The sequence below is a fragment of the Anolis carolinensis genome, unplaced genomic scaffold (assembly GCF_035594765.1).
Source record: "Anolis carolinensis isolate JA03-04 unplaced genomic scaffold, rAnoCar3.1.pri scaffold_14, whole genome shotgun sequence".
In the NCBI taxonomy this organism is placed as follows: Eukaryota; Metazoa; Chordata; class Lepidosauria; order Squamata; family Dactyloidae; genus Anolis; species Anolis carolinensis.
The window spans coordinates 7,120,063-7,145,648 of record NW_026943825.1 but is presented as its reverse complement, the minus strand read 5'-3'; the positions used below and the strand labels follow the sequence as shown (position 1 = coordinate 7,145,648).

Here is a 25,586-nt window from a genome sequence, read left to right as displayed (position 1 = left end):
ACTGGGGTGGGCGGAGTTACGAGCTCTGAGGCAGGTTGAGCTTCTATCCCTGTCCTGGATAGAGGAGGGGGCGGGGCCTCTCTCCAAGTGCCTGATGGGTCTGAACCTCTATACCTCGTCCCTGTCTTCTAACAAGCACCTCAGGGGAGGTCTACAGAGGCTCAGCCCTGTCTTGTGCTCTTGGGAAGAGGCCCCGCCCCCACCCCTAGCCCCACCCTTTAGTCCTAAAAGCCCTCTCAGGAGAGGTATAGAGGCTCAGCCCTATCTCAGGCTCTTGGAAAGAGGCCCCGCCCCCACCCCTAGCCCCATCCTTTAGTCCTAAAAGCCCTCTCAGGAGAGGTATAGAGGCTCAGCCCTATCTCAGGCTCTTGGAAAGAGGCCCCTAGCCCCTCCCTTTAGTCCTAAAAGTCCTCTCAGGAGAGGTATAGAGACTCATCCCTGTCTCAGGCTCTTGGGAAGAGGCCCCGCCCCCACCCCTAGCCCCTCCCTTTAGTCTTAAAAGGCCTCTCAGGAGAGGTATAGAGGCTCAGCCCTATCTCAGGCTCTTGGAAAGAGGCCCCTAGCCCCTCCCTTTAGTCCTAAAAGTCCTCTCAGGAGAGGTATAGAGGCTCATCCCTGTCTCAGGCTCTTGGGAAGAGGCCCCGCCCCCACCCCTAGCCCCTCCCTTTAGTCTTAAAAGGCCTCTCAGGAGAGGTATAGAGGCTCAGCCCTATCTCAGGCTCTTGGAAAGAGGCCCCTAGCCCCTCCCTTTAGTCCTAAAAGTCCTCTCAGGAGAGGTATAGAGGCTCATCCCTGTCTCAGGCTCTTGGGAAGAGGCCCCACTCCCACCCCTAGCCCCTCCCTTTAGTCCTAAAAGGCCTCTCAGGAGAGGTATAGAGGCTCAGCCCTATCTCAGGCTCTTGGAAAGAGGCTCCGCCCCCTTCCCTAGCTCTGCCCCCTGTGTCCTAACAGGCGCCTCAGGAGAGGTATAGATTCTCAGCCTTGTCTCCGGCACTTGGGAAGAGGCCCCGCCCCTCTCCTAGCCCTGCCCCTGTGCCCTAATAGATGCCATCACCGCCCCCCTGGATCACTGCAGCGCCCACCAGGGGGCAGTAGCGCCCACTTTGGGAATCACTGGTTTACACTCGGGTGCCACAGGGGGGATAAGGCTGTCAGGAGCATCATGCAGAAGGGACGGCGTCCACCCCACCCCAAGTAAGGGGTGCAAAAAGAAGGCAAACTTCCCCGCGTCAAAAGGAAGGGCGTCGACCTGGCAGTAAAAGAGGGGGAATAAGATCCGAGTAAGGGCACGCTCCAGTTAGCACCTTGTGGAAAGAAGCTCGAAGACATCTTGAGTTCCTGGGCACAACGATGGAGTAAAGGGAACTGCACCACGTGTAGGGACATTGCTCCAAACCAGGCGCCATCCTGGTCCCGTCCTTAAACGGCCTCGCCTTTGTCTCGGGTCCGGCTCAGCAGGATCATGGGCAATCCTGCTGGCTCGTCGGCGTTGACTCGGTGTCGGGCCCGAGGACGCATGCGGCGGGGCGGCCGGGCAGAAGGCGGCCCTCCGTCGCTCAGCGCATCCGAACTGTCGTCGATGAAAGCCAGGTTTTCGCCCGCGTAGTCGATGGGTCGCAAGATCGCGGCGTTGCGGGCGTTCATTTGGGCCACACGTTGCAACGTGCGAGGAGATGGACTCGGACACGGTGCCGGAGGCAGTGATGGTGGTGATGGTGCTAAGGCTGGCGCCGGCAATGGCTCCGGTTGGGCCGGAGGCGTCGCCAGCTCTTGGCTTTCCCCTTGCGGAATGATGGCTGACGGCGACAGCGGCTTCCCTTTCAAGGTGCCCATCCTGTGCAGCTTGTCTGGAAACGCCATGTTCGGGACACGGATTTGGGAGGCCACGTTCCCTGTCCAGGAGGCAGCGTGCGCTGTGAAATCTCCCATCTGTTGTGAAATTGAAGAGAAAGCGTTAGGAAATAGATACAATGGATATCTACCTGATAAGAATAGTATAGACCAGTCACTAGATGGTTTAACTGATAATTTAGAGAGGATTACTGTGGGTGAAGTGCAGGGCCCGAAGGGCATTCAGGGGAATCCGAAGCAGCCATAATAATAATAATAATAATTATTATTATTATTATTATTATTATTATTATTATTATTATTATGGCATTTAAAGTGGGTCCCAACTACATTTATTCTCCAGTTTATATCCCGCCTCCATCTCCCAAATAATCACAATAAAATGAGATAAAAAACACAAACAGAAAAAATAACAGCAGATTAGGAATTGAGTGAAGAGCTGAGTGATGTGGAGGGTTCCCATGCAGCTATGGAAATCAACAAGAAAATAGATTGCGTCGTTTAGAGAAATTACACGCTGGGAATTAATTTCACGGGAAATGGAATGCTTTCATGGGTGTCTATTCAATAGGTTTCTTACTTTAAGGTCAGTTCAGGCAACACTGTGTCAGAGTGAGAAGCTAAGCCTGAATTCTCTTGTTCCTGGTTCAAGGCAAGTTTTTAACTTTGTGTCTTTTTATACATCATAGCTATAGTCTCACTTTGCTTCTGACACGATAAGTAAATAAAATACCAATTTTTTTTTTAAAAAAATAAACACAAACCAACAAGGCCCGCGTGATATTTTTATTGCCCTCCATCTGAACAGGAGGGTCAATGAGATTGAAAGGCGCTTAATTATGAAAGCTGTTTAATACGCTGCCATGCAAAATTGATGCCATCTGGTTCTTTAATTGACAGAAACTGGAGTTGTTCCAAATTGCGTAATTATAGGTCGCATCAGAACCAGAAGTGTCTCTCTGAGCATGGAGGGAATGTTGGGAAGGCTCTAGGAATAGGATTGTCATTGGTTCCATCCGCACAGGTGTAAAGAAGTGTGTTTTTATTTTGATTTATGGATGTCATGTTTATTTGCGTTTTAAAAGTCATGTTTAACTATGTTTAAAAGGGTAAGTATTAGAGTCACCAGTGCATGGGGGAGGGTAGCCAGCTCAGCATTCTGTGGCAGGTTGCCATAGTAATGAGGGCGGAGCCAACCGCCGTTTGGAGGAAAAGGAGGGAATATTTTAAAAACAGATCAGTCTGTGGTCAGAGAACCATAGGGAAGGTTAGTTTTTAGAGTCGGTGCCCTTATGAGGTACCGGGAGACTGATTCTGGTTGAGGGATCAGGGTGGCTCAAATGTTTGATTTTTGAGTCAATTTTAAAATAAGTTTGGTGACTATTTTAAGGTAGTCTGTTTCCAGATAAGGAACAGATTTTCTGTGACTGAATTTCACAGGGTGACTGCAGGTTTAGGCTGTGGAGAAAGAAGTGACATTTTAGGAAGTTCTGTCATTGCAACTGTTAATCTAAGTGCCTCTAAAGAAGTTATTGTAACCATTAAGCTTGTGCCTCAATAAACGTGTTATTGTTCTTTTTAACATCTCAGCTTCTGTCTTCTATTTTACAATCAAAAGCAAACAAGAAAGAAGAAAAATAATATTTTAAAAGTCTCCTCTCTAAGTAGCTAGTGGCTACGTATTCCTATAGTGGTGGCAAAAATTGATGATCCCCTTGACATTTGGTGGCAGCATTATAAAACCTCTATAATTTGGTGGCAGCTTTCAAATAAAAACATATTTAATAACTGGTGGCAGCGGATATAAAATATATAATAATTAATTAATAAAAACAACTGTCATTGGTTCCATCCGCACAGGTAACGTGAAATGGGTTCGAAACGGCATCCTCACCTCCGCCCTCGTGCGCCGGGACAGGACCCGCAGCCAGTTGCCGATCATGGTGAGGATGGAGGCAAAATAAGCCAAGCCCAGCAGGATCCAAACCACCACCATCGGCTGGTACCAGATGTGCTCGCTGCTTTTCGTATCACCTAAAAAAAAGAGAGAGAGACTCTCGAGTATAATGCCATCCCATTGTCAGCATTAATGTTGTGGCTCTCGTTCCATTTGGGAAGTGTCATCACGTCTATAGTATCAAACAATAAAATGATCTGGCTTGCTGTGAGTTTTCCAGGCTGTATTGCCATGCTACAGAAGCATTCTCTCCTGATGTTTCTCTTCTGGAATGTGGCCATGGAGCCAAATGAAAGCTGAAAATAGATTGCATCATTCGGAGAAAGAAATTCATGGGAAACAGAATGCTTTCATGGGTGTCTATTAAGCAATAAGTTGTTTACCGTTTTGTTCAGTTCAGGCAACACTGCGTTAGAGTGAGAAGCTAAGCCCGAATTCTCTTGTTCCTGGTTTGATTTTGGGATTTAATATATCCTGGAACTTTTCTATATTCCTGTTCATGTACTCCTGTTCAAGTCTTACTAGTTATATCTTCCTGATTGTGGATTTATGCTGTATCTAGGATTCCTGGCTGTTTCCGGACTTTGTCACCTTTGGAAATTTATGAGACATTTGGGTTATTGTTTCATTCTCAACTTTTGCTAAGCCTTTTTGCATTATATATCTTCCCTTCTTATTCCTGATTTTTATTTGATATATATATATATATATATACACAGTAGAGTCTCACTTATCCAAGCTAAACGGGCCGGCAGAAGCTTGGATAAGTGAATATCTTGGATAATAAGGAGGGATTAAGGAAAAGCCTATTAGACATCAAATTAAGTTATGATTTTACAAATGAAGCATCAAAACATCACGTTATACAACAAATTTGACAGAAAAAGTATTCCAATATTCCAAGTAATGTTATGTTGTAATTACTGTATTTATGAATTTAGCACCAAAATATCACAATATATTGAAAACATTGACTACAAAAATGGCTTGGATAATCCAGAAACTTGGATAAGTGAGGCTTGGATAAGTGAGACTCTACTGTATATACAATACATATAATGATAATATAATGATGATGATGATGATGATGATGATGATGATGATGATAATAATAATGATAATGATGATAATAATGATAATATAATGATGATAATAATAATGATAATGATAATCCACAGAGTCTCACTTATTCAAGACTCACTTATCCAAGGTTCTGGATTATCCAATGCATTTTTGTAGTCAATGTTTTCAATATATCGTGATATTTTGGTGCTAAATTTGTAAATACAGTAATTACAACATAACATTACTGCGTACTGAACTACCGTATATACTCGAGTATAAGCCGACCCGGATATAAGCCGAGGCACCTAATTTTACGACAAGAAAACTGGGAAAACATTGACTCAAGTATAAGCCGAGATTGGTAAATTTCAGAAATAAAAATAGATACCAATAAAATTACATTAATTGAGGCATCAGTAGGTTAAATGCTTTTGAATATTTACATAAAGCTCAAATTTAAGATAAGATTGTCCAACTCTGATTAAATCATTATTCTCATCTTCTTCAATGTAAATGTGCTTATGTATCCTTTTAATAATAATAGAGTAAAATAATACATGTAATAATGATAATAATAATAAATACAGGAAAATAATACATGTAATAATAAATACAGGAAAATAATACATGCAATAATAATATTAAGATCAGAGTGAAATAATAAATGTATTATTAATAATAATAAAAATAGAGTAAAATAAATGTAATAGTAGCAACAATACTAGAGAAAAATAATAAATATAATAATAGAGAAAAATAATAAATGCACCATATATTCTCGAGTATAAGCTGACCCAAATATAAGCCAACCAGGACCATCACCCGAGTATAAGCCGAGGGGGGGCTTTTTCAGTCTTAAAAAAGGGCTGAAAAACTAGGCTTATACTCGAGTATATACAGTATATAAGATGGATATGAAACATGCCTGAAAGGAATGAATTGGAAGGCATATATATATATATATATATATACATATACAGTAGAACCTCACTTATCCAACATAAACGGGCCGGCAGAATGTCGGATAAGCGAATATGTTGGATAATGAGAGATTAAGGAGAAGCCTATTAAACATCAAATTAGGTTATGATTTTACAAATTAAGGGCCAAAACATCATGTTAGACAACAAATTTGACAGAAAAAGTAGTTCAATACGCAGTAATGCTACGTAATAATAACTGTATTTACGAATTTAGCACCAAAATATCATGAAATATTGAAAACATTGACTACAAAAATGTGTTGGATAATCCAGAATGTTGGATAAGTGAATGTTGGATAAGTGAGACTCTACTGTATATATGTGTATATATATACACACACACATACACACACACATACATACACACATATATACATATACATTTTCTTTTTTTTCTTTTTTTGCCTCTCCTAATTTATTATTATTATTATTATTATTATTATTATTATTATTATTATTATATACAATATAATTTACAATAATATGTAATAATTATAACATATTGTATATACATATAATATTCATAATATTATATTGTAATACGATATAATACTAATAATACAATATAATAATATTAATTATATATCATATTTTACATGTAATATTACTAATAATATTACAATATGTTGATACAGTACAATATAGTAATTTGTTACCAGTATTGTACTATACTAATATAATATTGAATGTCAATTTAATTTGTAAGCCGCTCTGAGTCCCCTTCGGGGTGAGAAGGGCGGCATATAAATGTAGCAAATAAATAAATCTATCTATATAAAAGAGTGATGGCATCACGGCAGCGGACAAAACAACAAAGGTAAACACCCCACAACCTTGAAAATTGACAGCACAACCCCTCATCCACGCCTCTAGGTTGATACAACAAAAAGAAAAGAAAAATAAAGTCCTAATTAGAGGGAGAGGAATAATTGTTTTTATCCAATTGCTGCCAGTTAGAAGGCTAAGCTCCGCTCACTTGGTCTCCTAAGCAACCCACTCAGCCCAGGGGACCCTTTACCTTAACTACCACCAATTCCTCAATACTTTATTTCCCATACCACCATACTTTGCCACAGCAACGCGTGGCCGGGCACAGCTAGTAAATAAATAAATATTATTATTATTATTTCCTTTTTTTCTTCTTTTTTCCCTTTCTCCTTTTTGCCCTCATTTTATCTTTCCTATACCCACCATTGTTCTCACTCTTTCTATGCATAGAAACACTTAATAAAAAGATTAAAATAATAATAATTTGTTCTGTTTGGCTCTCGGCACCCACCTGCGACGTAATCGCCGAAGCCAATGGTGGTGAGTGTGATGACCACGAAGTAGATGCTCTCCAGGAGGGTCCAGCCTTCGATGCGCTGGAAGATGATGGTCGGCAAAGAGACGAAGAGGAGGCAGCCGATGAGGATGAAGAGCAAGGCCGAGAGGACCCTCACGATGGTCGCGCTGACCTGCCACTTCTGGGTCGGGGAGAGAAGAAAGAGGGCCAGCGTTCCAGAAGGAAGTTCCTACCAAGTGATCCGTCTCATGCAGGAATCCGGTAGTGGATCCCTGCATTAGTGGGGCATGAAAGCAACAGGCCTATACATTGAATTTCTATGGGGAGAAGGGTGAGATATATTGCGCCAAATTGCTATGTCTGTGTGTGTAAAGAAATCCTTGCAAAGTTGCTTGCAAAAGATCTCTGCAAAAAGGGAGCTGAGCTTTTGCAGAGGCAAGCCACGCCTCAAACAATGTATCGGTTTGCTGGCAGATGGCTGGGTGTGTCAGTTGGGAATCTGAGCTTGCAGGGAGAGCACAGAAATGGAGAAGCTCTCTAGCTCCGGTCAAGTAGCAGTTTGAATATGCTATGCTGTAAATAGAATGCTGATGTTATTGATCTTATGCAACTACATGGACATTGTACGATTGCAGAACTGTTTTATATTTCAGCTCAACAAGCAAGAGAAAAGTTCTTTTGTTCTTTCAATTCCTCTGCCTGGTGTGAGTCTTTTGCACATGGTGTTAACTGGACGCTGCTGGATTCCGCTCTACTCGCTAACAAGATACATTATTGGAGTTTTGTATTGTGTAGGTTTGAAATTTCACTTATGCTTTAAAGCAAATTGTGTGTGTGCTGGTACGGCTGTACCAGAAGCTCCGACTTTATTTTCTTGCTGCAAATGTTTGCAATCATAGGACGGGCCGCCTGTCAATCATCATTAAGTTTGGTTCCGCCCCTTGTTCAGGGCTCTGGGAGGGAAGGAGCCATTTTTAAGTCAGTCTCACTTAAGGAAGCTAAGCTATAGGACGTAGACATTCTCGTCCCGTAGAAAAGCTTCATATTTCAAGAACATCCGGGGATATAGAACATCCGAGGAATCAGAAACAGAAATTCCAGGGGAAGCTCTGGCTGAGAAGTAACAGCCTCTCAGCCTCACAGCTCCTGAGGGAAACAGCCCTGAAGTTTCTAAAGACTCAAAGAGAGAACAACATCACAGATCCACGGAACCCCAGCTGAAACATCTGCAAGCCTTGGTTGGTAGGTCCACTTGATACCCAGACGCATTTGGAGTCGGTAGTGGGTCCCACATCAGCTAGACCCATGGAGCCTCCGGTGGCGCAATGGGTTAAAGCCTCGTAACTTGAAGGTTGGGTTGCTGACCTGAAAGCTGCCAGGTTCGAATCCCACCTGGGGAGAGCGTGGATGAGCTCCCTCTTTCAGCTCCAGCTCCATGCGGGGACATGAGAGAAGCCTCCCACAAGGATGGTAAAAACATCAAAAACATCCAGGCGTCCCCTGGGCAACGTCCTTGCAGACGGCCAATTCTCTCACTCCAGAAGCAATGCAAGTTGCTCCTGACACGAAAAAAATAAAAAGCTAGACCCATATAATAGACAGCCTGGGAGAGGTTATAAGAGGGTTTTCACGGTTATCCAAAGCCTCTGGGGACAAGACTGAAAGGGCCAACAGTTTATTAAGGAAACCTTGAATTGTTATTTGACTCCTTGAAGATTCATTATTTGTTCATCAATAAAGACTTTGTTGTCTCATTAAAGACTCAAAAGACCATCCTTTTCAGGGAAATCCTCAACATCCCGCTGGGCATAAAGTATACGTCCTATACAAAGACAATAGTTACAGGCCCAGCGCGTGACAGAACAGTGTGTGTGTCTGAAATTCCAGTAGTGTAAGAGTTAAATGCATAGAGAGAGAGTTATTGCTAGAGGGGAAAAGTGTGCAGTTTCCAGATATGTAACAGGACATTTGTCCTGTATATACAGGACATACTATATATACTGTATATACAGTAGAGTCTCACTTATCCAACACTTGCTTATCCAACATTCTGGATTATCCAACTGCTCTGGAATGAGGGTGTTGACAGTTGAGAGAAAGTGTGCTTCACTCAGTCTCGTGGGACGCTTAGAAGTTACGCTCCGGCCATGCTATGTAAATATTGTAGTTACTTCAATGGAACACAGCAAACAGGTGAAGTGGGTTGTGGTATGTCTTTTGGGCTGTTTGGCCATGTTTCAGAAGTACAGTAGAGTCTCACTTATCCAACATAAACGGGCCGGCAGAATGTTGGATAAGCGAATATGTTGGATAATAAGGAGGAATTAAGGAAAAGCCTATTAAACATCAAATTAGGTTATGATTTTACAAATTAAGCACCAAAACATCATGTTATACAACAAATTGGACAGAAAAGGTAGTTCAATACGCAGTAATGTTATGTAGTAATTACTGTATTTACAAATTTGGCACCAAAATATCATGATATTTTGAAATCACTGACTACAAAAATGTGTTGGATAATCCAGAATGTTGGATAAGTGAGACTTTACTGTAATAATAATTCAGTAGAGTCTCACTTATCCAACATCCGCTTATCCAATGCTCTGGATTATCCAACGCAGTCTGCCTTTTGGTAGTCAATATTTTTTGTAGTCAATGTTTTCAATACATTGTGATATTTTGGTGCTAAATTAGTAAATACAGTAATTACTACGTAGCATTCCTGCATATTGAACTACTTTTTCTGTCAAATTTGTTGTTCAATATGATGTTTTGGTGCTTAATTTGTAAAATCATAACCTAATTTGATGTTTAATAGGCTTTTCTTTAATCCCTCCTTATTATCCAACATATTCGCTTATCCAACATTCTGCCGGCCTGTTTATGTTGGATAAGTGAGACTCTACTGTAATAATAATAATAATAATAATAATAATAATAATAATAATAATAATAATAATAAACATAGTAAAATAACACGCCTATCTGTATTTTATAATGTGTTTTATGAATACTGATGTAAGTTAATAATAATTTTAACTGATTTATAGTGCACTGTACAATCTTTATATATAGTAGAGTCTCACATATCCAACACTCGCTTATCCAACGTTCTGGATTATCCAACGCATTTTTGTAGTCAATGTTTTCAATATATCGTGATATTTTGGTGCTAAATTCATAAATACTGTAATTACTACATAGCATTACTGCATATTGAACTACTTTTTCTGCCAATTTTTTTGTCTAACATGATGTTTTGGTGATTCATTTGTAAAATCATAACCTAATTTGATGTTTAATAGGCTTTTCCTTAATGCCTCCTTAGTATCCAACATATTCGCTTATCCAACATTCTGCCGGCCCGTTTATGTTGGATAAGTGAGACTCTACTGTATGTGTTTTTTGTAAGCCGCCCTGAGTCCTCTGATGGGTGAGAAAGGCGGGATATAAATATTGTAATAAATAAATAATACATGTAATAATAAATAGAGTGAAATAATAAATGCAATAATAATAATAGGATCAGAGTGAAATAATAAATGTATTAATAATAATAAAAATAGAGTAAAATAAATGTAATAGTAGCAACAATAATAGAGAAAAATAAGACCAATAATAATAGAGAAAAATGATAAATGTACCATATATTCTCGAGTATAAGCTGACCCAAATATAAGCCAACCAGGACACTCACCTGAGTATAAGCCGAGGGGGGCTTTTTCAGTCTTAAAAAAAGGGCTGAAAAACCAGGCTTATACTTATACAACACCATTTCTGCTCACCAAAAAAACGTCTTCCACTTTGCCAATGGCTTTCCGGAGAGAGGATCCCAAAAGGTCTCCGACTCCCGCGAGCAGCATCCCGAAGAGAGGGATTCCCACAATAGCGTAGAAGATACAGAAGAGCCGGCCGGCATCGGTCTTGGGGGAAATGTTCCCGAATCCTGTTGGGTAGCAACGGGGAAAAGAAAGACTGCGGATCAACACAAATGTCAGGACCCATCGGTATGATCTAGTCTATTCTACCTGTAACCAACTGACTACTAAGGCTGGGCTTTGTTTTGGAACCCAATGAAGTATGGAAACCATGATGTTAACCACTTTGTGTCGAAACATTAAAGGAAATCAAATTTAACAATATCGCAACGATACAATTATAGAGAACTAGCTGTGCCCAGCCACTCGTTGCTGTGGCGTTGTCTGGTGGTGTTGGTGAGAACTTGTTGAGGCTGGATGGCCATCTGTCAGGAGTGCTTGGATTGTGTTCTCCTGCGTGGTAGAAGGAAGTTGATCTGGACGATCCTTAGGGGTCACTTCAAATCTTAGGATTGTATGATGATGTTGTTATTATTATTATTATTATTATTATTATTAGTAGTAGTAGTAGTAGTAGTAGTATTAGTATTGAGAGGCTGGATGGCCATCTGTTGGGAGTGCTTGGATTGTGTCCTCCTGCGTGGTAGAAGGAAGTTGATCTGGACGATCCTTAGGGGTCTCTTCAAATCTTAGGATTGTATGATGATGTTGTTATTATTATTATTATTATTATTATTATTATTATTATTATTATTAGTATTGAGAGGCTGGGTGGCCATCTGTTGGGAGTGCTTGGATTGTGTCCTGTATGGCAAAATTGGATTGGACTGGATGGCCTTTAGGGGTGTCTTCTAACTGTCTGATGCTATGATTCGATGTGTATTATTATTGTGCAGATATTGGATGGCCATCTGTCAGGAGTGGTTGGATTGTGTCCTCCTGCATGATATAAGGAAGTTGAACTGGATGATCCTTAGGGGTATCTGCTAACCTTAGGATTGTATTATTATTATTATTATTATTATTATTATTATTATTATTATTATTATTATTAAGAGGCTGGGTGGCCATCTCCTGGGCTGAGTAGGTTGCTAGGAGACCAAGTGGGCGGAGCTTAGCCTTCTAACTGGCAGCAATTGGATAAAAACAATTCTTCCTCTCCCTCTAATTAGGACTTGATTTTTCTTTTCTTTTTGTTGTATGAACGTAGAGGCATGGATGAGGGGTTGTGCTGCCAAGTTTAGTGTGTCTGGGATGTGTAGTTTTGTTGTTTTGTCCGAGGCCGAAATTTCATTACCCTTTTATATATATAGAGATTGGAAGAGAGCCGCTTGGGCCAAGTGATCCAACCCAGGAAAAGCACAATCAAAGCAGCCCCGACAGATGGCCACCCAGCCTCTCTTTACTCTGCGGCAGTGAGTTCCACTGTTGAACAGCTCCTACGGTTGGGAAGGAATTTTCCAAAGTCAGTACCGATGGTGGTGATGACGGTGCCGGCGAAGAAAAAGGCGCTGCTCATATCCCAGTGGGAGTTGTTGATGCCTGTGTTGTTGACCACCGGGTTCACGCCGGCTCCCATGGCCTCGGTGACTTGCTGGGAAGAAGGGCAGAGAAAAGGATTACACCCGGCAGGTGAGCTCCCCCTGTTAGCCCCAGCTTCTGCCAACCTAGCAGTTCGAAAACATGCAAATGTGAGTAGAGTAATAGGTACTGCTCCCATTGGTAGGAAGGTAAAGGTACTTAATGCAGGCCAACCTAGCAGTTTCAAAACACGCAAATGTGAGTAGATCAATAGGTACTGCTCCGGCCTGCCTCAAGGGAGCGTGCTTGCTCCATCAATAATATTAATATTAATAATAATATCACACAGTCCTAAACACTTGGGAAATGTTCGACTTGTGATTTTGTGATACGAAATCCAGCATATAGATCTCATTTGATACTGTGTTTTTGTGTCAATAGTAATAATAATAATAATAATAATAATAATAATAATAATAATAATATCACACAGTCCTAAACACGGGAAATGTTCGACTTGTGATTTTGTGATACAAAATCCAGCATATAGATCTCATTTGATACTGTGTTTTTGTGTCAATAGTAATAATAATAATAATAATAATAATAATAATAATATCACACAGTCCTAAACACGGGAAATGTTCGACTTGTGATTTTGTGATACAAAATCCAGCATATAGATCTCATTTGATACTGTGTTTTTGTGTCAATAGTAATAATAATAATAATAATAATAATAATAATAATAATAATAATATCACACAGTCCTAAACACGGGAAATGTTCGACTTGTGATTTTGTGATACAAAATCCAGCATATAGATCTCATTTGATACTGTGTTTTTGTGTCAATAGTAATAATAATAATAATAATAATAATAATAATAATAATAATAATATCACACAGTCCTAAACACGGGAAATGTTCGACTTGTGATTTTGTGATACAAAATCCAGCATATAAATCTCATTTGATACTGTGTTTTTGTGTCAATAGTAATAATAATAATAATAATAATAATAATAATAATAATAATAATAATAATAATATCACACAGTCCTAAACACGGGAAATGTTCGACTTGTGATTTTGTGATACAAAATCCAGCATATAGATCTCATTTGATACTGTGTTTTTGTGTCAATAGTAATAATAATAATAATAATAATAATAATAATAATAATATCACACAGTCCTAAACGGGAAATGTTCGACTTGTGATTTTGTGATACAAAATCCAGCATATAGATCTCATTTGATACTGTGTTTTTGTGTCAATAGTAATAATAATAATAATAATAATAATATCACACAGTCCTAAACACGGGAAATGTTCGACTTGTGATTTTGTGATACAAAATCCAGCATATAGATCTCATTTGATACTGTGTTTTTGTGTCAATAGTAATAATAATAATAATAATAATAATAATAATATCACACAGTCCTAAACACGGGAAATGTTCGACTTGTGATTTTGTGATACGAAATCCAGCATATAGATCTCGTTTGATACTGTGTTTTTGTGTCAATAGTAATAATAATAATAATAATAATAATAATAATAATAATAATAATATCACACAGTCCTAAACACGGGAAATGTTCGACTTGTGATTTTGTGATACAAAATCCAGCATATAGATCTCATTTGATACTGTGTTTTTGTGTCAATAGTAATAATAATAATAATAATAATAATAATAATAATAATAATATCACACAGTCCTAAACACGGGAAATGTTCGACTTGTGATTTTGTGATACAAAATCCAGCATATAAATCTCATTTGATACTGTGTTTTTGTGTCAATAGTAATAATAATAATAATAATAATAATAATAATAATAATAATATCACACAGTCCTAAACACGGGAAATGTTCGACTTGTGATTTTGTGATACAAAATCCAGCATATAGATCTCATTTGATACTGTGTTTTTGTGTCAATAGTAATAATAATAATAATAATAATAATAATAATAATAATATCACACAGTCCTAAACGGGAAATGTTCGACTTGTGATTTTGTGATACAAAATCCAGCATATAGATCTCATTTGATACTGTGTTTTTGTGTCAATAGTAATAATAATAATAATAATAATAATATCACACAGTCCTAAACACGGGAAATGTTCGACTTGTGATTTTGTGATACAAAATCCAGCATATAGATCTCATTTGATACTGTGTTTTTGTGTCAATAGTAATAATAATAATAATAATAATAATAATAATATCACACAGTCCTAAACACGGGAAATGTTCGACTTGTGATTTTGTGATACGAAATCCAGCATATAGATCTCGTTTGATACTGTGTTTTTGTGTCAATAGTAATAATAATAATAATAATAATAATAATAATAATAATAATAATATCACACAGTCCTAAACACGGGAAATGTTCGACTTGTGATTTTGTGATACAAAATCAAGCATATAGATCTCGTTTTTGTGTTTTTGTGTCAATAGTAATTATTATTATTATTATTATTATTTATTAATAAATAATTAATTTATTATATAAATTAAATTATTTATTTATATTACATAAATAATTAATTTATTTAATGGGGTGGCTTCGTTACAGTCGTTAAAAAAATAAAAACATATCAAATGAAATACAATTATACGTCCAAACATAGCAAACCACAGACCACTGAGTACAATGCGATCTGAGCCCAACGGAGGACCTTCTCGCAGCGCCACCAGAAATCTAGTACAATGCCAAGTTTTTAACTTTGTTAAAACACCTCAGCAAGCAAGAGTCCAAAAGTGGCAGCCTAAAACCTGGAACCTCAATCAGTGGCTGAGACCGGGTGAGAAACTCTCTCCTGGGAACACATAATGCCAAGTTTTTCACTTTGTAAAAAGACCTCAGCAAGCAAGAGTCCAAAAGTGGCAGCATCGGTCACCTGGATGAGGTCCTCCAGCTCCTCGGGAGCGACGCACGGGTGCAGCCGTAGGAACCGGTCCAGGTGGGCCTGGAGTGTCACCTGCTGCCGGACCTCGTGGGGGTGTTCCAGGTGGCGGAAGACAAAGGCGCCCGTGACCAGGTAAATCAGGACCACCGAGAAGAGGGCCAAGATCGTGGTGCGGCGCATCACTGTGGTGTGTTCGGGGGGTCCCGGGCTCAGGATGGATTCCTTGGACGGGTAGCAGACTACGGGCATGGAGCCATGGTGGTCCGGGGGGCAGATGGCCAGGGCCGGCGGCGGCGGCGGAGGGGGGTAATTCACTGCAGAGAAGGAGAACACCATCAAAGCCCTCCCCACAGATGGCCACCCAGCCTCCGAATGCCTCAGTGGTTCTCCACCTTCCTAATACCAGGAAGGAACACCATCAAAGCCCTCCCGACAGATGGCCATCCAGCCTCCAAATACCTCAATGGTTCTCCACTTTCCTAATGCCAGGCAGGAACACCACCAAAGCCCTCCCGACAGATGGCCACCCAGCCTCCAAATACCTCAGTGATTCTCCACCTTCCTAATACCAGGAAGGAACACCATCAAAGCCCTCCCGACAGATGGCCATCCAGCCTCCAAATACCTCAATGGTTCTCCACTTTCCTAATGCCAGGCAGGAACACCACCAAAGCCCTCCCAACAGATGGCCACCCAGCCTCCAAATACCTCAGTGATTCTCCACCTTCCTAATACCAGGCAGGAACACCACCAAAGCCCTCCCGACAGATGGCCACCCAGCCTCCAAATACCTCAGTGATTCTCCACCTTCCTAATACCAGGCAGGAACACCATCAAAGCCCTCCCGACAGATGGCCATCCAGCCTCCAAATACCTCAATGGTTCTCCACTTTCCTAATGCCAGGCAGGAACACCACCAAAGCCCTCCCGACAGATGGCCACCCAGCCTCCAAATACCTCAGTGATTCTCCACCTTCCTAATACCAGGCAGGAACACCATCAAAGCCCTCCCGACAGATGGCCATCCAGCCTCCAAATACCTCAATGGTTCTCCACTTTCCTAATGCCAGGCAGGAACACCACCAAAGCCCTCCCGACAGATGGCCACCCAGCCTCCAAATACCTCAGTGATTCTCCACCTTCCTAATACCAGGAAGGAACACCATCAAAGCCCTCCCGACAGATGGCCATCCAGCCTCCAAATACCTCAATGGTTCTCCACTTTCCTAATGCCAGGCAGGAACACCACCAAAGCCCTCCCGACAGATGGCCACCCAGCCTCCAAATACCTCAGTGATTCTCCACCTTCCTAATACCAGGCAGGAACACCACCAAAGCCCTCCCGACAGATGGCCACCCAGCCTCCAAATACCTCAGTGATTCTCCACCTTCCTAATACCAGGCAGGAACACCATCAAAGCCCTCCCGACAGATGGCCATCCAGCCTCCAAATACCTCAATGGTTCTCCACTTTCCTAATGCCAGGCAGGAACACCACCAAAGCCCTCCCGACAGATGGCCACCCAGCCTCCAAATACCTCAGTGATTCTCCACCTTCCTAATACCAGGCAGGAACACCATCAAAGCCCTCCCGACAGATGGCCATCCAGCCTCCAAATACCTCTGTGGTCCTCCACTTTCCTAATGCCAGGCAGGAACACCACCAAAGCCCTCCCGACAGATGGCCACCCAGCCTCCAAATACCTCAGTGATTCTCCACCTTCCTAATACCAGGCAGGAACACCATCAAAGCCCTCCCGACAGATGGCCACCCAGCCTCCAAATACCTCTGTGGTCCTCCACCTTCCTAATGCCAGGCAGGAACACCATCAAAGCCCTCCCGACAGATGGCCATCTCCCCGCAGGGACTTGGAGCTGCTAACAAGGGATCAAGCCCAAATTTCCACAATAAACCAATTAAAAATACATTCACAATAAAATATTAACATTTATCACTACACGGGTCAAAATAATTATCATAATTATCATTATTATCATCATCATCATCATTATCCTTAGTATTATCATTATTATCATCATTATCATTATCATCATTATCATTATTATTATCATTATTATCATCATCATTATCATTATCATCATTATTATCATCATCATCATCATTATCATGATCATTATTATTATCATCATTATTATCATCATTATATTATCATGATCATTATCATAATCATTATTATTATTATCATTACATTACCATTATCATCATTTAATCATCATTATCATCATTATATTATCATGATCATCATGATCATTATTATTATTATTATTATTATCATTCTGATTATTATCATGATCATTATCATCATCATTATTATCATCATCATTATTATTATCATCATCATCAACATTATCATCATTATATTATCATGATCATTATCATCATCATTAATATTATTATCAGTATATTACCATTATCATCATTATCATCATTATCATTATCATTATTATTATATTATCATGATCATCATTATTATTATTATTATTATTATTATCATCATCATTATCATCATTATCATTATCATCATCATTATTATTATTATCATCATTATCATTATTATCATCATCATCATTATTATTATTATCATTATATTACCATTATCATCATTATCATCATTATCATTATCATCATCATTATTATTATATTATCATCATCATCATCATCATTATATGATAATATGATGATGATGATGATGATAATGATAATCATGATGATTATGATAATAATGATAATGATAATATAATGATGATGATGATAATCATCATCATAATCATCATTATATTATTATCATTATTATCATTATCATCATCATCATCATCATTATATTTTCATTATCATTATTATCCTTATTATCATCATCATCATCATTATATTATCATCATCATTATATTATCATTATCATCATTATCATTATCATCATCATCATTATATTATCATTATCATTATTATCATTATTATCATCATCATCATTATATTATTATTATCATTATTATCATTATCATCATCATCATCATCATCATTATATTTTCATTATCATTATTATCCTTATTATCATCATCATCATCATCATTATATTATCATCATCATCATTATATTATCATTATCATCATTATCATTATTATCATCATCATCATTATATTTTCATTATCATTATTATCCTCATCATCATCATCATCATTATATTATCATCATCATCATCATTATTATCATCATCATCTTTATATTATCATTATCATTATTATCATTATCATTATAATCATTATCATTATTATTAATATCACCTCTGAATTCAATAGGACATAGTTCTGCGTTAGCAAGCATGCAGTACATCGCAGTCTTACAGAAGATCTTTTAACTTCAAGACAGTTCAAAAACAGTATTCAGAACAAAATGTACCAAAATACAAAGTAGGCATATGCTCTCGATTCTCTTGGCATCTGTAGCTCTTGTTTGTATATGTTTCCAAGCCCCAACACCTTCCCTACATTATATATTTACTTACCCCAAAGGTTGTGTTGGATTGCAAAGACAACACAAATACGGCTCTTGTCTTGCAGAGTGCCGGGATGGATTTGGGAGTTTGGTGTGGAAGTGGAGAGGAGCCTTGCGGTGCGGTGCATTTGCCCCCCCGCCAATCTCAAGAACCAAAGACGCCTCCAATTACCTAAAAGCACTTCAATCCAAGGCCAGAGACCCACATCCCACTCCTGGGCACCGTTTCCCACATCCATCCATCCCAAAAGGGAAAGATAGTTAAATCAGGAAAGGAGGCACTTAGCCACCAAATTAAAAGGCCATTTCCTCTAAGATGCTTTCAATGTGCATTTATAATACCCAGTGTTGACAATCCTGCACGTGCAAAGTGTTGGGTGTGTGTATCGCTCACACACATATCGCTGTCGCTTGTGTCACGTAAAGTTATGGACGGGCATCATCTCAGACCTGCAAGATGCCGACAGACATCTGAGTCATGCACCTAATTTCAGCTCTCTCTTGCACAAATGTGCTTTTGCACACATGTACAAAGGTGCAGAAAGCCCTTGGTGGTCGGGAACAAGGAAATGTGTATCCACATGTCAGGTGCAGCTGGCCAATGAAATATAACAACAACAACAACAACAACAACAACAGTTTTATTTCTTACCCACCTCTCCTTGTGGCTTGAGGCGGGTTAGTAAAGTTCAATAATAATAATAATAATAATAATAATAATAATAATAATAATAATAATAATAATAATATGCCTCAAGTACCACCTCCCAGCAGCCAAGAACTGGTGGGATCACAAACCAGCAAAGATCGTGGAAAATGAACACGCAAAGATACTGTGGGACTTCCGAATCCAGACTGACAAAGTTCTGGAACACAACACACCAGACATCACAGTTGTGGAAAAGAAAAAGGTTTGGATCATTGATGTCGCCATCCCAGGTGACAGTCGCATTGACGAAAAACAACAGGAAAAACTCAGCCGCTATCAGGACCTCAAGATTGAACTTCAAAGACTCTGGCAGAAACCAGTGCAGGTGGTCCCGGTGGTGATGGGCACACTGGGTGCCGTGCCAAAAGATCTCAGCCGGCATTTGGAAACAATAGACATTGACAAAATTATGATCTGCCAACTGCAAAAGGCCACCCTGCTGGGATCTACGCGCATCATCTGAAAATACATCACACAGTCCTAGACACTTGGGAAGTGTTCGACTTGTGGTTTTGTGAAACGAAATCCAGCATGTCTATCTTGTTTGCTGTCATACAACGTTGTTGTGTCAATAATAATAATAATAATAATAATAACACTGACAAAATTACGATCTGCCAATTTCAAAACACCACCCGACTGGGATCTGTGAGCATCATCCGAAAATACATCACACAGTGCTAGACACTTGGGAAGCGTTTGACTTGTGATTTTGTGATGAGAAATATTTTCTATATATATAAAAGAGTGATGGCATCACGGCGACCCACAAAACAACAAAACTACAGGCCCCCCAACCTCGAAATTGGACAACACAACCCATCATCCACGCCTCTAGGTTGATATAACAAAAAGAAAAGAAAAATAAAGTCCTAATTAGAGGGAGAGGAATAATTGTTTTTATCCAATTGTTGCCAGTTAGAAAGCTAAGCTCCTCCAACTTGGTCTCCTAGCAACCCAATAAAAAATAATAAAAAACACTAAAAAATAATTAAAAACGCTAAAAGATTAATACAATAAAATACTATAATAACAGAAAATAACTAAAAATAATACAAGAACATAATAAAATATAATAAATAAAAAGATAACTTACAATAAAATTAATTAAAAAATACAAATCACGTCAAATAAAAATTACACAACAATTTTTAACCAATACCACCACCACTTTGCCACAGCAACGCGTGGCCGGGCACAGCTAGTCTATATATATAAAAGAGTGATGGAATCCTGGCGACCGCCAAAACAACAAAACTAAACACCCCACAACCTCGAAAATTGACAACACAACCCATCATCCACGCCTCTAGGTTGATACAACAAAAAGAAAAGAAAAATAAAGTCCTAATTAGAGGGAGAGGAATAATTGTTTTTATCCAATTGCTGCCAGTTAGAAGGCTAAGCTCCGCCACTTGGTCTCCTAGCAACCCACTCACCCAGGGGACAGGCAGAGTTAGGCCTCACTTAGGCCTCTTCCACACTGCCTATAAAATACAGATTATCAGATTTTAACTGGATTATATGGCAGTGTAGACTCAAGACCCTTCCACACAGCTATATAACCCATTTATACTCTTATATTATCTGCTTTAACTGGATTATCTGGACTCCACACCTTTACCCTTTACCTTAACTACCACCAATTCCTCAATACTTTATTTCCCATACCACCAGACTTTGCCACAGCAACACGTGACCGGGCACAGCTAGTAATATTATATTATCATTAGTATAATATTGTATATCTATGGCAGGCATCCTCAGGAACTGCATGGAGATAATAATAATGATAATAATCACAAAGTCCTAGACACTTGGGAAGTGTTCGACTTGTGATTTTGTGATATGAAATCCAGCATATAGATCTTGTTTGCTGTGTCATACAATAATAACAACAACAACAACCTGCCTCCCCTTGTGGCTTGAGGCAGGTTAGTACAGGTAAATAATAATAATAATAATAATAATAATAATAATAATAATAATAATAATAATTTTATTTCTTACCTGCCTCTCCTTCTGACTTGAGGCGGGTTAGTAAAGGTCAATAATAATAACAATAATAATAATAATAATAATAATAATAATAATAATAATAATTTGATGTATTTTCGGATGATGCGTGCAGATCCCAGTAGGGTGGCCTTTTGCAGTTGGCAGATTGTAATTTTGTCACACAGTCCTAGACCCTTGGGAAGTGTTCAACTTGTGATACGAAATCCAGCATATCTATCTTGTTTGCTGTGTCATAATAAAATAATAATAGTTTTATTTCTTACCCGTCTCTCCTTGTGGCTTGAGGCGGGTTAGTACAGGTAAATAATAATAATAATGGCGAAACGCCAGGAGAGAACACTTCTGGAACATGGCCATACAGCCCGGAAAACGTACAACCATCCTGTGATCCCGGCCATGAAAGCCTTCGACAATACCTCACAACCTCTGGGGATGCCTGATGTAGAGGTGAGCGAAACGTCAGGAGAGAGTGCTTCTGGAACATGGCCATGCAGCCTGGAAAACACACAACAACCCTGTGATCCCGGCCATGAAAGCCTTCGACAATACCTCACAACCTCTGAGGATGCCTGATGTAGAGGTGGGTGAAACGTCAGGAGAGAGTGCTTCCGGAACACGACCATACAGCCCGGAAAACGTACAACCACCCTGTGATCTTAGCCATGAAAGCCTTGGACAATACCTCACAAGCCTGATGTAGAGGTGGGCAAAACGTCAGGAGAGAGTGCTTCTGGAACAGCTCGGAAAACGTACAACAACCCTGTGATCCCGGCCATGAAAGCCTTCGACAATATCTCACAACCTCTGGGGATGCCTGATGTAGAGGTGGGCGAAACATCAGGAGAGAATGCTTCCGGAACATAGCCAGGAAAATGCACAACAACCCAAAAAATAAGAAAACAAACCCTACCTAAGGCATCTTTTGGAGCCAGAAATAATATAATTTTGGGGGGGAACGGGACCTTTTGGGGATTCTGAACCTGCCGGCATTGGAAACACACCTGTGTGCCATCCCGCTATCCTTGTGCCAGGCTCATGTTCACACAAACAAACACAGACACACACAGAGGAGTGTGTTGACAACACAAAGCTCTCTCCCTGGAGCATCCTTATATCCATCCCTGGCTGTTTGGAGAGAAAGGAGGCATCTGTATGGCACCGCAAGGCTCCTTTCCCAGGCTGGTTTCCCAGGGAGGAGAAACCCAAAAGCAAGGGGAGGGGTTCCCCAATTGGGGTGGGGGTCTCCCCTTCATTGGGTGCCCCAAAACCCAAAGAAGGGGCCAGGGAACCTTGTACAAATATGCCTCCCTCCCTCCGGCATCCCACCCCACTCACTGGGCTTTGCTTCCTCTGCAGCGGCTCCTCCCTTCTTCTTGCTGCTGATGCTGATGCTCCTTCTTCCTCGGCTGATTCCAAAGCAATGCCCACCTTCTCCCCTTCTCTCCGGCTTTCAGTGTGGACGCCAGGGAGAGCCAATGCGGGTTAACCCTTCCAGGGGGATCTGGAAAGGCGATGGATGGATGACTGACAAGGGAGGGATGTCTAGCCCAGATGTGGAGAGAAGGCAAGGATGCCAAGGCGGGTCTTAGTAAAGTTGAGGATTGGTGGCAATCTGGGTTGGCTGATATTTGCCTATAGGTCCCATACCACATAATAATAATAATAATAATAATAATAATAATAATAATAATAATAATAATAATAATGTCTATCTTGTTTGCTGTGTCATACAACGTCGTTGTGTCAATAATAATAATAATAATAATAATAATAATAATAATAATAATAACAATACAAGAAAGCCACACTACAAACTAGAGCTGACAGCTGGCACAACAAAACATTGACAAAATTGAAGGAAAAGCTGATAAGGAGAAGACCTGGCTGTGGCTCACGAATGGGACCCTGAAGAAGGAGACAGAAGGCCTGATCCTTGCAGCCCAGGAGCAAGACATCAGAACAAAGGCAATTCAGGCCAAGATCGAAAAATCAGCTGATGACCCAAAATGCAGACTGTGCAAGGAAGCTGACGAAACCATGGATCATATCCTCAGCTGCTGTAAGAAAATTGCACAGACAGACTACAAACAGAGGCACAACTACGTGGCCCAAAGGATTCATTGGAACTTATGCCTCAAGTACCACCTCCCAGCAGGAAAGAACTGGTGGGATCACAAACCTGCAAAAGTATTGGAAAATGAGCACGCAAAAATACTGTGGGACTTCCGAATCCAGACTGACAAAGTTCTGGAACACAACACACCAGACATCACAGTTGTGGAAAAGAAAAAAGGTTTGGATCATTGATGTCGCCATCCCAGGTGACAGTCGCATTGACGAAAAACAACAGGAAAAACTCAGCCGCTGTCAGAACCTCAAGACTGAACTTCAAAGACTCTGGCAGAAACCAGGGCAGGTGGTCCCGGTGGTGATGGGCACACTGGGTGCCGTGCCAAAAGATCTCAGCAGGCATTTGGAAACAATAGACATTGACAAAATTACGAACTGTCAACTGCAAAAGGCCACTCTACTGGGATCTGCACGCATCATCCGAAAATACATCACACATTCCTAGACACTTGGGAAGTGTTCGACTTGTGATTTTGTGATATGAAATCCAGCATGTCTATCTTGTTTGCTGTGTCATAATAAAATAATAATAATAATAATTTTCCAGGGAGACTCATTGTCCCCTCTGCTTTTCATTATTGCCATGATCCCTCTGTCAACAATCTTACAAAAAACAAATCTCAGCTATCAAACATCTAAGAAATCTCACAAAATTTCGCATCTGATGTACATGGATGACCTGAAGCTATATGGGAAAACGCAAACTGAAATCTAGTCTCTGACTAACACTGTCCGAATTTTTAGCACTGATATCAACATGGAGTTTGGTTTGGACAAATGTTCGACAGTGGCATCGAAGAAGGGAAAAATCATGGAAAGTGAGGGCATAAATATGCCCAATGGCCAAACAATAAAGTGTCACCAGCCAGAGGCCTATCTTGTTTGCTGTGTCGTACAATACAACAACAACAACAACAACAACAACAATAATAATAATAATAATAATAATAATAATAATAATAATAATATACATCACACAGTCCTAGACACTTGGGAAGTGTTTGACTTGTGATTTTGTGATACGAAATCCAGCATATCTGTCTTGTTTGCTGTGTCATAACAATAATAATAATAATAATAATAATAATAATAATAATAATAATAATATACATCACACAGTCCTAGACACTTGGGAAGTGTTCGACTTGTGATTTTGTGATACGAAATCCAGCATATCTATCTTGTTTGCTGTGTCATAACAATAATAATAATAATAATAATAATAATATACATCACACAGTCCTAGACACTTGGGAAGTGTTCGACTTGTGATTTTGTGATACGAAATCCAGCATATCTATCTTGTTTGCTGTGTCATAATAATAATAATAATAATAATAATAATAATAATAATAATAATAATAATAATAATATACATCACACAGTCCTAGACACTTGGGAAGTGTTCGACTTGTGATTTTGTGATACGAAATCCAGCATATCTATCTTGTTTGCTGTGTAATAATAATAATAATAATAATAATAATAATAATAATAATAATAATAATATACATCACACAGTCCTAGACACTTGGGAAGTGTTCGACTTGTGATTTTGTGATACGAAATCCAGCATATCTATCTTGTTTGCTGTGTCATAATAAAATAATAATAATAATTGGGTACCCAGTGTTGCCCACGTTATTTAAAAAGTCAATTTTGTAATTATATCAAAGGGATAAGGTTGTGGATTAACTACAACTCACATCACATCAACTCATTCATATCCCCCAGCGTAGACTTTACCATATTTTGAATGGAGTTTTATGTAGGCATGCATTCATGTCAATGCTGGTT

General features: G+C 39.5%; 1 protein-coding gene and 1 long non-coding RNA gene across 5 annotated transcripts; both read right to left on the bottom strand.

Moving 5' to 3' along the window:
• Positions 1-719: 719 nt before the first annotated feature.
• Positions 720-23,229, bottom strand: kcnk4 (potassium two pore domain channel subfamily K member 4). Of its 2 annotated transcripts, none has more exons than XM_062965112.1 (7): positions 22,995-23,229; positions 15,412-15,734; positions 12,436-12,556; positions 10,930-11,090; positions 7,136-7,322; positions 3,746-3,885; positions 720-1,929 (listed from the first exon to the last, which is right to left on the bottom strand). In XM_062965112.1, coding segments are annotated over exons 1-7 (1,443 nt in total). In that variant the 5' UTR covers positions 22,996-23,229; the 3' UTR covers positions 720-1,419. The 2 variants fall into 2 exon arrangements, with proteins under 2 accessions (XP_062821182.1, XP_062821181.1); XM_062965111.1 differs by lacking the exon at positions 22,995-23,229 and adding an exon at positions 18,942-19,858.
• LOC134294343 (uncharacterized) lies at positions 15,898-18,125 on the bottom strand. Of its 3 annotated transcripts, none has more exons than XR_010001275.1 (5): positions 17,125-18,125; positions 16,544-17,041; positions 16,378-16,460; positions 16,129-16,294; positions 15,898-16,045 (listed from the first exon to the last, which is right to left on the bottom strand). It is a non-coding gene; the product is annotated as an uncharacterized LOC134294343 (long non-coding RNA). The 3 variants fall into 3 exon arrangements; XR_010001276.1 differs by having other exon boundaries at positions 16,129-16,460; positions 16,544-16,626; positions 16,710-17,041; XR_010001274.1 differs by having other exon boundaries at positions 16,129-16,460.
• Positions 23,230-25,586: the final 2,357 nt, after the last annotated feature.

Excerpts from the sequence above, each read along its gene's own strand:
- kcnk4 (XM_062965111.1), bottom strand. The coding sequence starts at position 19,170 with ATGGATGTGGGAAACGGTGCCCAGGAGTGGGATGTGGGTCTCTGGCCT. Across the intron at positions 12,557-15,411 it reads AGCTGGAGGACCTCATCCAG|CAAGTCACCGAGGCCATGGG; the intron begins GTGACCGATGCT and ends CCTTCTTCCCAG. Across the intron at positions 7,323-10,929 it reads AAGTGGAAGACGTTTTTTTG|AAGTGGCAGGTCAGCGCGAC; the intron begins GTGAGCAGAAAT and ends TCCCCGACCCAG.